At 36.4% G+C, this 14,635-nt stretch overlaps 1 protein-coding gene across 6 annotated transcripts in view; it reads right to left on the bottom strand.

Moving 5' to 3' along the window:
- arhgap29a (Rho GTPase activating protein 29a) overlaps positions 1 to 14,635 on the bottom strand; it is a 51,167-nt gene that overhangs the window by 6,471 nt on the left and 30,061 nt on the right. For 3 of the 6 annotated variants that reach the window (XM_041277510.1, XM_041277509.1, XM_041277511.1), the window contains 11 exons: positions 7,740 to 7,824; positions 6,809 to 6,881; positions 6,085 to 6,145; positions 5,260 to 5,397; positions 4,869 to 4,933; positions 4,160 to 4,270; positions 3,936 to 4,016; positions 2,827 to 3,015; positions 2,383 to 2,520; positions 1,823 to 2,013; positions 846 to 1,018 (listed from right to left, as the gene is read on the bottom strand). In XM_041277510.1, the coding sequence (XP_041133444.1) occupies positions 846 to 1,018; positions 1,823 to 2,013; positions 2,383 to 2,520; positions 2,827 to 3,015; positions 3,936 to 4,016; positions 4,160 to 4,270; positions 4,869 to 4,933; positions 5,260 to 5,397; positions 6,085 to 6,145; positions 6,809 to 6,881; positions 7,740 to 7,824 (1,305 nt within the window). Of the gene's footprint in view, positions 1 to 845; positions 1,019 to 1,822; positions 2,014 to 2,382; positions 2,521 to 2,826; positions 3,016 to 3,935; positions 4,017 to 4,159; positions 4,271 to 4,868; positions 4,934 to 5,259; positions 5,398 to 6,084; positions 6,146 to 6,808; positions 6,882 to 7,739; positions 8,818 to 9,344; positions 10,242 to 14,635 lie in introns of those variants that run through there. The other 3 variants (XM_041277512.1, XM_041277515.1, XM_041277513.1) reach the window with 3 other exon arrangements.

Genomic DNA, 14,635 nt, shown 5'->3' with positions numbered 1-14,635 from the left:
AAACCTAATAAACAACGTCCTTGGTAATTATCTCATTAGAAGCACCAAACAAGAAGATTGCCTTTCAAGTGAGAGGCTATAAAATAAACAAACGCTTTAACTATTTAATTCCTGAAGGACTTGGTGGTCCCCATACACATGTCAGAGTACTGGAGGGCTTGACAGAAAATCACAATCACAAAATAGCCTAATTAAATCCATTTTGGATACTGAAGACAGCATCAGCAACCATGGCTTAATGTGCTGATGGGACTGTTACTACCGTCTGTGCTTTTTACAATGCGATTTACTTTTATTTGCTTTCTGTAAGCAATGATGAGCAATAGAAAACTCAATGGCCCCAGTGTTAACTTTAATAAAAACGAGTTAGATGTCAACAAATACCTAAAAAAAAAAGCGATCTGTCAAAAACAGAGTAATGCTGTCAACTGAAAAATTATAGTTAAAAGAACTCAACTAAACGTAACTGGGATAATATATCTAGGGAGAAATACTTAACATTTATCTAGGAGTTCTTAGATATGAACATACCATGTGTATAGATTTTTTTTTTCTTTGTTTTATTTTCACCAGAATCAAATGTTTTGTTACTGTAATCTGACCCAGTGTTTTCATCCATAAAACTTTCGGTTTGACCTGTGGCTAAACTATTTAAAGTCCACCCTTAAGTCAATTGTGCTGTAAATGTGTTTGTTTTGTACAATACAGGGAGGTCTAAAGCAGCCAGACATGACACCGTCCACATTGGCCTGTTGTGTACTCAAGTCATATAAAACAGGCATTAAGTACTTATCACAATAAGCGTTCAAGGCTGGAAAGTTGTGTTAGTTCTGTGGTGCCTCTACCTTGGATGTCAGTGCTGCTGTTGGATCTCGTTTCTCCTATCTTCCCTGTGCGCATGTAGACTGGAATATCTACGTCATCGACAGACTGAAAATCTCCAGAGGTGACCGACATCTGCGACAGGTTTCCATGTGAAGAATGCGCACTGTTCACTGTTCTTTTACCAAACTGCAGCCTGTGGAAAGTGTTCAGAAATAAAAATACATTATTAAAACATGTCCTTTTAAATACAGACCCAAAGGTATGTGAAGGCAGTTTAAGGAAAGAATAGACACACTTCAAACAAGGGCTAAAAATCCAAAATGTCAGCACAGACAGCAACTAGCAAAAACAAAACCTCACATCACAGATATTTCCTGAGGAAGACCTGTTAGCTCACGCATTACTATTACTTTTTCTTTCAGCAATGCTGGTGCTCGGCAGCATGTGCAAGATAAGCTTCTAACACTGCGGGTGGTTTCAACCCTGCCTGGAGTTGACTCCTCTCTGCTAGTTTTTCTGTTACCTTTTATCTGAACAGGACCCCCTGCCCAACAACACGCGCATCTATCTCAAATCAAATCTCAGTCTTCACATTCCGAAGTGATCACTGAAATATGTATTTTTTGTTTAAATTTAGAGTCTTCAATTATTTTACCCCCAACGTTCTCCCCAATTTAGAATGGTCTGTCACCGCAGCAATTCCTCACAGCTCAGGAGAAGTGAAGGTTCAGTGGGTGTCCTTCAATCCTACAACCAAGCGAATGACCTATTTTACAACCAGGATTTTGAGAGCTAGCAACTTACCAGCCTCTGGAGGACAAAGACCAGCTCTAGTCGCGACAGAGCCAATGCAACACTCCCTCTAGAATCCCCAGCGAACAGTTCCAACTTTACACAGCTAGGACGTAAACCTGTGCTGTACACTGTATGACTCACCCTGCACAACACACAGCTGTGCTTTTACAAGGTAAAAAGCCACCCCAGCAGCTATTCTTACCCTCCAGTCTGGGACATCTGTGTCTCAAAAGAGAAGGACTCCAGCGTGCTTTCTTCCTTTGGCAGGCTCTTGACAAACTCAGAGTAGCACTGCCCAGGTTCATACAGCTTGGCACTTTCACACAGGGACTGGTAGTTCACTGGAAGAGAAACCACCTGCCCCTGCTGCATCTGGAACAAGTTGACCGTCACCTGTGAAAGAAAGTAACCCATTACACCAAGTACAAATATTTTAAGTGTATGTAGTTAAGACAGGATGAAGGCACAGGCAAGTTATGGATCACCATCAGCAATATGGAGACGGTTAAAATGTGAAAAACTGTTTAAATAAACGCATACAAAAGAAAAGAAAAAGATTGTAATTTGTAAAGTGTATTTTTTATGTGACCTCTGAGACGTTTTTACTGCCTGAAGTTCAGCCAATGATGCATTTTCAAATACTGTATATTTTATGTTTACTCGTGTGGATTTGGGTGCCTTTTATTTGACTGCAATGTATGTTGTGTTTCAAATTGTTAGAATTTCACAAAGCACCATTACTACTGGAAAGTAACCTCTTACCGCTTTCAAAGTGAGATCACACTGGAAGACCAGTTCCCGGAGTTGTGTCAAGATTTCACTTTTCACATTTTCCAGATTGATTTTCTTCTCACTGCAATCAGCTTTGCAGTTTTTATATTGCTCACTGGCTTCATCAGCCTTAAATAAGAAAAAAAAAATAAAGAAAAAAAAATTCACACAAGCATGCTACTTCCATACATCACCCACCACAGCTCTAAACACAACAGAAAGATCACCATAACCTACATGAACACCTAAAACAAAATGTGACAATCTAAATATCTCAAAGGTATTTTGTTACAGTACTGCCAGGTGCTTGTAATTACACTGAACTACAACCTGGGCTCAGACCAGTTCACAGAGAATGTGGTAGTGTCAACCAACATCTCTATAAACATCCCCTGGATCAGTACTGGACAAGCAGCTACTGCTGAACCATCTTACTTTCTGAAGAGCCTCTTCCTCTAAGCGACGCCTCTTCTCCAGCACTTTGCTGCCATCTTTACTAAGGCCTCCATTCAAACCAAGCTGCTCCTCCTCTGCCCGAATTGTCAAGAATTTGGCCTTTTCATATTCTTCGTGACGCTGGTCGTACAAAAGCTTGGCCTTTCTCAAAGCTGAATCTGCTTCTTGCTGTGAAATAAAACATTTTGTTAAAGAAACTAGAAGTGAAAGTGCAGTTGACGACTAACCCTTCAGCAGCAAGGGGTGCAAATACAAATACTAAAGATGACGGGCTCTCCTTACATGTGGTGAAATGTTACATTAGCTTTTTTCTGATACTAGGCGTGTCCTTGTCGGACTCGGGGAACAGGATTCATTCGAAGTGCACATGATACACTGTCAGGGTGCCTTTGCAAACCCTTTCTGCCCTTCATTTGTTACAGAAATATATACATTTTTTACATTACACAAATCACAGCTCCTCCTTAGGTCCTGGTCCGATATTACAATTTTCCCTTTCCAGTCCGATATCATCAAATAGATGTCAAGCACAGGTCTCTAGTCATTTTTCTCTGGAAAAAACTAAGAAAACCTTTCAATGGCCGAGTAAGACCGACAGGAGCCGGAGAGTGATCAGGAGAGGATTTATCAGTATGCACGACTATGCAGAAAACACAGCAAACGAGGTGGGACTTCGCTGACAGATGCAGTACTGATGTCCTTTTGCTATGCAGTGCCTTTTAAACCTGTTTTACTCTGAAATAAAATACATTAAACAGCATATGTAAAATACACAGCGTGTGTGAAAATAAATTGGACCCAACGCACCTGACAAGGTATACATCATGTAGTCTATTATAAGGTTTATCTAATAATCTAAGACCGTGGTTTTTTGAGACATCAAAGACAACAGAACACAATAATCTTAAAAAATACATTAACAAACCACAAAAGACACCTGTTCCAATGTTTGTAAGCTAGCTGCATAAGTACACTTAACTGTTAATAATCTAAAAAAAAAGAAAAGAAAAAAAGGACCACTACTGTAAAGTAGGACCAAATAATAATAATAATAATAATAATAATAATAATAAAAGAGCAAAACCAACCATTTTCTTTTGTTCCCTCTGCCATTGTTCTTTGATTTCTTTGCGTAGTTTATCTAGCTCATTCCTTCTGGCCAAAAGAGGCTGAAATTGTAAATGAAGTTAGTTTTTATTTTCTTACAAAAAATCTTACAGAAAAATAGAAACCAAAGACTTTCTCTGTAATATCAGTAAAGGAAAGAGACAAACTCAACTGAAGGAGTAGCCCATTATCTTGGCATTCTTACCTGAATGAATCTGTTTGTTTGGAGAGCAGTAGCTGTTTGCAGTAGGAGCTGGCTGTATTCAATGTCATTTTGAAAGGCAGAGGTGTAGATTTCACGGAATGGCATGTGTTCCTATTGAATATATGAAAATAAACAATTATTAATTTCCTATTGCAAAAAAGGATTAATTCATTTACGCACAGATGTCATTTCCCCAAACTCTGCCTGTAGCTTAAAATGTATAGTATGATGTATATGAAAATGTATAGTAAACTTGCTTAGAATTAAAAAAAAAAAAAAAAAAAAAAAACATGCGATATTGTTCTAAACATCTCAATGTGTCCATTCAGTTTGTGACAATTAATTAATTAGCCAATTATACAGTCAAAACCCAGAATTGTGTAGTTATTATACAGAAGTATAAGCCCTCAAAGACCATTAAGAAGCAATCTTGCAAAGTACTAATGTTTTTTTAATATATCTAATAGGCCATTCAATGAAAATGAAACATTTGGATAAATATTAGACTGCTGGCTAGATATTTTGGTAATCAAATGTCTGTGTACTATGATCTAAGATCTAGGGCTTGCCTTCAGTCTGATATCATTGACTTATTAGTATAACAAAAGTAGCATTTCAAAAATTCTAAACAATATCAAAAAAGTGTACAGGGACTGTACACACATTGTTTAACTGGATTGATTCAGAACTAAAAGTGCAAAAAGATTACCTGCTGACCCACAAGGGCTTTTGCCGATTCAGCCATTTTTACAAAGTTCTTTGCACACTCCATATCTGTAAACACAAAGTTTGTCATAAGCAAATACATTGGTGACAGGATAACAAAACACTGAGCACTCAGTGTGTCGCAGTACAAACAGAAATGCAATGCCTGGTTACATCCAAGGCATATTATCAACAGATCCGCAGACTGGCCACACAGCCAAAACATACAAAAAAAAAGAGAAAGGGGGGGACTACATAGGCAGCTGTGTTGATTGGCACTGCAGTACAATTCCCAGTTTAAAAAGTGCACTGTCAATGGCCTATGCAGCAGAAGCCCAGCAACAACTTGAAATCCTTCATGACAAATTGGATCAGACAGCAAGACAATCACTCACCCAAGCTGAGCCGTTTTTCCACCCATGACAAAACATCTTTGGTATACTTGGACCAGGCCTTGGCGTACAGAAGGGCCGACTCGATCCCGCTGTCATTTTTCAGCAGCATGTTGTCAACTTCCTCTGCACGAAGATGACCTGAAAGAAAAAATGGAGAAAGGTAAAGAATTGGCCTTTTGACATTCTGTCGACCTGGATGACGGGCGCAGATCTGCCTTGCTCCCGCAAAGAAAAGCTCTCTGACCTTGTGGTATATCTTAATGCCAGCTGATGCCAAGTAAAAGTGATGGGGACTTTATAAATAAATAAATAAATAAAATAAACAAACAAACAAACAAACAAATAAATAAATAAATACCAGTGTAAGTTATTACACTACAGCAGGGCAACTACTAGAGATTTAGTTTTGATAACTAAATTAGCTACTGGTTCATTCCATTTAATTTAGTCACTGAATAAAATACTGTATTTGCGATTTGAATAAAATATACCAGACACAGCAGGCACTTCTACATAACAGGTTACAATGTTTACTAAATGCATTTAGCTTTACTGGGGAAATAATAAAAAAACAGATTCACTGTATTGCTTTTTTAAAAGATTACATATTTCACTTAGCTCAGTAGATTTCAGCACTGTAATTATAAAACTTCATTAAAGAAAATATACAAGAAAACTATGAAAAAAAAAAAAGCAAAACAGAACATTAATATTTCCAAGATCCAATTTTAAACAAAAGCATCTTAAAAATCACTTTTGAAAACTAAAATGCCCAGCAATGCCTTCCAATTTCATAAATGTATGCTTTTCACTTGAAACATTTACCTTGAAGATCATCCTTCTCAGCAAGTAATCCTCCCGACTCCACCGAGAGGTTCTCAAAAGACTTGCACATCCAGCAAAGAAAAGAAATACAGTATATTTATTTATACACACAACAATGCAACTTAAAACTTATGTCACTAAAAAACAATAACTGCGTTTTCTTCTTGGACAGAAGCCAAAGATGACAACGATCCTGAGTATATACATAAACAGATAGGGCTAGGCAAAGGACTTCATTTAAACAAACAGGTTTAGAAGGCAATGTGATTACAATGCGTTACTGTCACTGTCTGGCAAGGTTACAGCATATCAAAGCCTGTATTTCTGAATTAATCTTTCTTCAAAGGTTTAATTTGAAGTAATAATTCAAAGTTCAGAGTAATAATTAGTTTATCAGAAATTCAGAGACAGGCTTAGTGAAGGCGCAACACAACAGAACTGTTATCTACCAATGGAAATCTTACCTCTATGAGGATTGACCATAAAATCATTACTGATTTAAAAAAATATAATCACCATAGCACAATAAAACCACACTTATGTTAGATACCTTTCTGTGAATATGGACCCATGTAACTTAGACGTGCGATAAATCACGTACAGTACATTATCATTTTAAGGTGTGCTCTACGGCAGTAAATATCATTATATGTGCAGAAGCCTGGAAACCCCTTATTAAAAACCATCAAACCGTCATAAAAAAAAATTGAAAATAAAAACTTACCCGACTTCTCTGAGTCTGGGGAAGCCCCAATGCCGAACCGCTGTCCACATCGCCCATAAGGAAATCAGACACTCTGAAAGGTACAATACAACAGCCATGACATTAATGCAGAGGCTTCCTGGACTGCCTTTGTGAACATCAGCAGAGATGATGTAATGCCTTTGTGAACATCAGCAGAGACGTTGTAATGAAGAGGAATTTTAAAGCACAGGAACACCCTCATATTGCACCATGAAGCATGCTACTGAATCTACTCTTTTGGGTTTCCCACAAAGACCAGAAAAGAGTCTTGGTAATGCTTGTTCTGGTTCATATCTAAGACATGTTTCCATTCCGACTCATTGACAGGGGTGGGATCTGATACAATGCAGGTTTAGACTATCTACTACTTTAACATGCAGAGAAACTTTTCTGCCAAAGCATATAGTGTTTAAAAAAGTTATGATTCTCATTATACAGATTTACCTGAACACATAAAATATTGTTTGCAACATATTTGTTTTACTTAATTCAGAAAAAAATACTTTCATGCAGTTTCAACTTTATAATGGTATACAATGCAATGTTATTGCACCACCTTTATAATAGGACTCCACTGCTACAGTGTGAATATTGTACTCAGAATGCTGCAGTATACAGAAACTATATGAAGATTCAGGTACAGCATGAATGTCAAGGTTACTGAAATTAACTTCAATAGGTTATTTTGCTTGGTTATTGTATCTTTGGCTTTGTATTGTATCCTAAGAAAACAACAGCATTTCTCATTGATTAAAAGCTGTATTCTAGTTTTAACTATTATACTGTGCTGGTGATTTAAAACAATGCAGTTTACACATCCACTGCCCTATACATTAGTAGTATTCACAGTTGTTCAAGTAGAGAATTGTATTTAAAATAAATGGAAGTAAATATTTAAAGCTGTACTTACACATTGCCAAAGGTAAAAGCCAATGTGTCAATAGATGAAAATATTTCTCGTTTGTTGTCTTCATTCACTTCCTTGAAATTGACACCTGTAACAGAGTGATAAACCACAGGAGACCGAGAGAACCAACACAGCTTTACTTTCAAACAAAATAACACTCACAGCTACATCACTTTGGGTGGTAAAAATTCTTATAAAACACAGAAACAAAACCAGCTAACGTAACACAAAAACATCACCAGCATATTTTGGATACGGTTTGATTGAATGTGTATGGTATCTACCCTCATCTATAAAATACTTATCAGTCAAGAGGTGTAATCATGTTATTAAAAAGTCTGCTTCAGGTTTTACAATCACTGCTATCAGCTGTTTATTACAGGATATGAACACTCCACTGTTTTACAATCTAAAGAATTCAGTGAGTAGCACAGGTCACTATTAATATCAACACATTTGTGAAAAGAACTTAACATACTGGTGGGAATGTTAGCAAAACCCTAATGAGCAAAGGTTTGTTAATGGCATCACTTTTCATCTCCGGCTGCAATCTTGTAAAGCATCAATTTCCTGCCGAGATTTCAAATGCTAATGGGTAAATAAAAAAAAGTAACGTAAATAAATCTGCTATAATCAAATGCTCTTCAATAAACATCCTTTCTAGAAGAAAAAATAAAAACTACAATGAGCGAAAACAAAACAAAACAAAGCAACTGAAATGTTTTAATACAGAAGCAGCAGCATCAGACAGGAAGAAACTTGAAACAACCCCAGTGCTCGTGTGTGTCCTCACTCTTTTCCTTTCTGAAAACAAAGGGAGTGCTTTTTTGTGCAGACCACAAAATTATATGTGGCGCTTTTCTACTGAAACAAAGCTCCTCCTTGTCAGCAAAATGTAGGATATAAAAAGTAAAATAAAATAAACTATCTAAATATGGTAACTTTATGATTAGTCAAGTGTATACAGAAAAATGTCAAGTCTGTTTCACTTTTATACCTACAGTAGCAACAAATCAGGGTTGCTTTTATAAAACAGCTGAGTTTTCTTAATTTGTGAGTATTGTGCTATTTTCTATTTAAAAAAAAAAAAAATAGATAAAGGAAATGTTCAGGTAACAGAAAAAGAGATATTAAAGAAAATTAAAACCACACACTTTAAAAACCGCGAAGAAGGACACAGAAATAATAATAATTATGATTAATGGATTGATTCTCAATCGTGGAATTAGTTAAAAGGAGTAAATACACAGTTTAGCTATTCATTTCCTTCAAGTCCAATGCTTAGTGACGCAGAGGAAGCCAATTTTTTTTTCCTTTCCAATCTGCATTCCAAGCAGCTGTGATGATGTTTCAGCCTTTTGTAAAGAGAATTCTGCATAATCAAATTTCACAAATACATTTATTTTCATTAAATATTTTACTGAACAGGAACATACACCCATACGGCTTTCCAAGGAGCTTTACAATACCTTATCATCCACCCAGAAAAATCTACTTAACCAATTGCTTCCTGTCAATGTACTACACTGTCACAGGAAACACTAGTTCACCGCTTGCAGTCTAAAAGTCTAACATTAATATCTAGGGAGAAGAAACTGCTGCACTTACCAACTGTGCAACATGGTCCCTAAGTCAGTCAACCATAAGCACTTGTAAGCAGACCTTACTGGTAACTGAAGTGGATTTTGTGTGTTTGAATGTGTGTTTATGGAAGACGCAAGACCGCTTTCTTCATCTTGACTTCACTTTTCCTGTTGCAGGAAGGCGTGCTCTAAAACACTGAAGTCCTCAAAAACAAATTAGAGAAAAAAATAGGTTTCCTGCAGATTTCAGCGTCTTGTACATTTCCAACTCAAAGTTGCAAAATCCTCCAAGTTAAAATCCGAAAGCCTTTCTTTTTATGAATGTACTGCATCGGACAACCTCCGCTCCTTTTGAGTGACTGCACGGCCGAGAGCTGTTGCTACCGTGACGTCTTCCCCAGGACATCCTGAGGTTCACATCTTGTCTACACATAACAATGCTCTGCTCAAACTTCGCACTTCCAAATATGGTAACTGCATCATCAACATACAATCGCATGGTTTTTACATAAGGTCTTTTAATAACCCAGCAGAATGACTACAAATTGCTTTTAAAAATGCTCTTTGCCAGCTCAAATAAACAGCTTACTAACTTAAATCTCTGCTTGTAGGTGTTCAGATTAATACCTCACATTGTGTTTTAAAAAAAAATAACAACAGCATGGCAGATTACCTAAAGAAAATAACATTTTAAAAAAGCACCAAACTGGAAAAAAAAGGTCTGTAAATGCAACACCTGCTTGATGAGCCCAAGGCATTAAAAGGAGCTCAAAAACATAAAAATAGTCCCCTCCTTGATTACTGACATTACTTCAAGCTGAAACAGCAGGAAGATTAAATTATGACTCTAAGGCTTAACAAAATGGTAAGTCTGAATTAAATATAAATTAATTAGGGCTGTCAATTAATGGCAGTTACCTTCTGCGATTAACATGTATATTTTTTGGGAGATTAATTTTTTTAACGCACGTTAAATCGCCCTCCTGTCTTGTCCCTCTTAGCATACAGTAATTCATGCACCACCACTTTAGTGCATGCCAGGTGCAGTCATCGTGTAGCAAAGCACTCAAACTGAAGGACTTGGGAATGGGAATTCTTTCTCTTTTTTATACTTTGAAGGTTCACTGAATAGAAAGAGGGTTACTTGTATCTACTGTCAAAGCGAGTTCCAGCAATGCTGTCACAGAAGTACTGTCCCACCCACGTGCTAAACATGCTTTCACTTCTCAAAATACACTTCACAGAAGTTTTTCTGCTACAGACAACACCAACAACAACAACAACCACAAATTAAACCTGTCCGTTTCAAGAGAGTACCTCTTTTAGAAATGTAAGATCACAGCAAACCCATGAATCAAGCCAAGTATGATACTCTAACCTGCTGTTGGATAGCTATCGATTGCAGACCAGTTAACATTGTAGCTTTTACTTCAATAACCACATTTACTTTTTAAATTATATTATCTACAGTTATCGAGGATATAACCGTTACTCAGTGAATGTTTTGTTTTATTTAAGCAATTTCAAGTTATTAATAAAAGAGAATTTAATTATTATTTAAACAGCAATGAGAAACATGCTTTTGAGTAAAAGGTGAATAATAAACTGACTCCATTGGGATTTAGCAGTTGGTTCAAACAATTTAACAACAATGCTGGGTTGTAAATAAATATAAAACTGTAAAGAGAAACCAGAAATAGGAAATGATAATAATAATAATAATAATAATAATAATAATAATAATAATAATAATAATAATAATTAAATGAGATTGATGCAGTAATTGTATCAATTAAATAAACCAAGATTTTTTTTTAATCTCAAGATTATTATTATTATTTTTTTTTTTATCATTTGACAGCCCTAAAATTAATATTATAATGCAGCTCAGGACCCAAGTGCCATATTTCACAAAACGGTCAAAAAAATAGGCTACAGAAGAATACAATACATTTTATTGTACAAAGAAATGCAGGCAAATTTCAGCTTTTGTGATATCTGTAATGACCCTGACGTCGTTCCTCTGTTAATACACACTCACCACACAACTGTAGTCACATAACCAGCTGTGTGGCTTCAACTTGTGGATTGAGAACCACTAACCTATTTCAGCAGACAAATCTCTTTACATGCATATATGTAAAATGGCTACAGGACATTACTCAAAGGGGATTATTCTAACTTACAGTTTAATGCACCAGTAGCCTTTCAAAGCATTATCAATAATGTAACAAACATACCCACAGCTGCTTATAGGTGAAGCTTTCTTCTTGCTGCAAAATAAAACACTATATTTAAGCAGCCTATTGCATTCGGAAAATGAAACTAGCTTTTACTTAAATTAGAAAGATTAAGGTGAAACAGTCTTTACTCCACCAAAAACAAGTAGATCATATGCAACCTCGGAACCTCACAGCAAGACAAAATAAAAAATGTGCTCCTAAGGAGAGTTAATTTACTCGAATGAGGCTGCAGCCAGGGCACTGATCATAATATTCTTTCATCAGCACATGAGCTATAGAATATATCTCATATCTCCATGCTGCAAATTCAGAGTTTTGTTGTCAGTTTTGCATGATGTTTGTTTGTTGCCGAACAATCCAGGAATACTGAAACAAGATTATCCACCTCTATCTATAAATAGTGAAGTGTTTGCAAGCTTTCTCAAGGAAAGCTCCTAGCAATGCCCATCCCTGAGCAACAGTGACGTGTCATCACTGCACTGCACTGAACTGTACAGCATGTTGCAGGAGAGATGAGCAAGAATTAGACCCCTTGTGAAATGTATATTAATGGATCAAGCATTATTAAGGCTTGATCTCAGTGTCTGTCGACAGGTGCTGCTCAACACTACCCTGGCAATAATAATAATAATGAAAAAATAAATAAAAAAAAAACAGCTTAATTTAATACTCATTTTATCTGAAGAATCACATGCACAATTAGCAAACAGAACATACAATGAGATCCCAAATATCACATTCACTTTGACTGGTTAAAGTTGATTCCTGTATTGCAAAAAATATTTCTGCATTCAAAAGTGTCATAAATACTATACTATAAATAAAATACAGGTCACAGGACTCCTATACAAAAAACAAACAAACAAACAAACAAAAAACAAACATATCTGTAGCTGGTCCTAAATTTCTGTTAATTAGTTAGGACTTGTTAAATCAGCAATTCAAGGCCAGTTATGGACATCACTAATTAATTGCAGGTACTGTAGGTCCACATCTGGAAACTATAGTTTAAAGTCAACCAAGGTCAGTAAAACTAATTTAGATTGACCTTGAGTGTTCCAATGTTAATTCAAGCCATTCCAAAAAAAACACTCCAATCTTATCTATTTTGTTAACAGTACACTGAATTGTATATAAATGAACGTTAATGTAAAATGCAACACAAGTTATAATGAAGCTAGAGGAAAGCCAAAGACCCTAGAGGGTCATGAAGTCTGTGTATTTAATGAATAAACAGAGGCCAGGCACCTGTACATAACTGTTGCCAAAATGCAAACTGCTCTGGGGTAAGGTCCACTTTCAAATTCCTGCACCAAGGCCAAGCAAATTACCTTCCTCCGGAGATCAGATTTATAACACATGGCAAAACAACTTGCAAGTCTTAATGCATGTCTAACCCGAAATAAAAACACACTGGAAATGTTAAAAAATGCCAACTTATCAAAAGTGCCCAGCCATTTAAAGTGTAGGTATCAAAAACACAAGCCAAGTTTCAAGAAACCATTGGGGCAACCTTGGCCAGCACCTAGCAAATAGGCACAACTGTGCCCCAATTGTTTCTAGTAACTCGGCTTGTGCTTTTGAAGTTCAATCCGCTTTTACTGTACCTGAAAAACACCAGTCCCCAGGCTCATGCACCACCCTTACATAACCTTCTGTCATTTCCTGCCGATGTCCGGCTCATCAACCAGTCACATCCATGCTCTGCAACCCCGAAAATAACAACTTACATTCTCCCCACTCATTCACTCACTCCCCCTTCCCATGCAAAGTAAAACGGCATGACCCGTTCCCCTAACAATACATGTAACATATAAAAAACAGACGAGACAAACTGACCAGACAACCAATCCTGCAACAAAGCAATTGTCCGGGTAGTTACAATATAGTTTTAAATTTGAAAGTAAAAATATATGAAAGCATGATGACCTTTGTTTACAAAAATATTCACTAATATACAATTGAACAAAAACTGTTGAATATTTATTTTCATTTTATACAATATTAAATGGCTATGTTTACATAATCGTGAAAAACAAATAAATATTAAGCTAAAGAAAGAAAGAAAGAAACGTCTATGTATTGATTTACGTATTCATTTATTTCAATATTTATTAATGTTTTACTTTTACCAAATATACAGGCTATCCTTCAGCATAGTTAATTCTCAGAACAATTTACGTTCCTTTTTGTCCAGTGGGGACCACAAATAGCGTTACTCTCATCAACTAGTATCGAGAGGAATCGTACTTCCTTGCGCCAATAGGGACCACAATGAGCGTTACACTGACAGGAAACCAACATTTTCAGAGCTCAAGAGCAGAATCTCAGATTGATAATGATGATGATGAAGACAAAGATTTCTGACTCCAAAATATAACAAAGTCCTGAGAATTCTCACCTGGCTGACTTCATCTTTCAAAATACTGCTTGTCTCAACTAATCATGTATAACTGACAGTAACACAAAACGCTTGCAAACTGAAGGTTATAGTTGCAGGGAAATGTTCCATTTTAAAACAGAAATAAACAATTTAATATAAATGATATAGACATCACAGTAAGTATGCTCCCTAGTATATTTCCACGTTGACAAAACAAGTTCATTGTCATTAAACTCGGATGTCCTGTAATATACATATGGGTGGATAAAAGTGCCTGGGGTCTGCAAAGAAATACGCTGGGAGAAAAAGGAGGACATTTTTTCCTTACTTTGGCATCTTATTTCTCTTACTGTATGACAGGTATTGACTTTTTTATACATTTCAGCAAAAGGAAAATTGGCTTTTGGCTGATTTATGTTTGCTGCGCCAATACCCTGAAAACACATAAACTATCCTTGCCTTATAGAGAGGATGTCAGTTCTCGTGCTTCGCTGATGACTTGGCGCAAAGAACTACCTTTCCTCTCAATATCGCAAGTCTGTGCATCTGGAACATCCTTGGAGAATGTAACCTTCCTTAACGGACTTCCCAGCCACAACTTGCGTTACCCACATGCAACTTCTATATTTTTACAAAGAATACAGACCCTTAAGTCTTGTACATATAAACTGAGAAACTGAGGGATTTATT

The sequence above is a fragment of the Polyodon spathula genome, chromosome 18 (genome assembly GCF_017654505.1).
Source record: "Polyodon spathula isolate WHYD16114869_AA chromosome 18, ASM1765450v1, whole genome shotgun sequence".
NCBI classification, from domain to species: domain Eukaryota; kingdom Metazoa; phylum Chordata; class Actinopteri; order Acipenseriformes; family Polyodontidae; genus Polyodon; species Polyodon spathula.
Note: the sequence above shows the minus strand (reverse complement) of the source record. Positions and strands in the feature narration are given on the sequence as shown.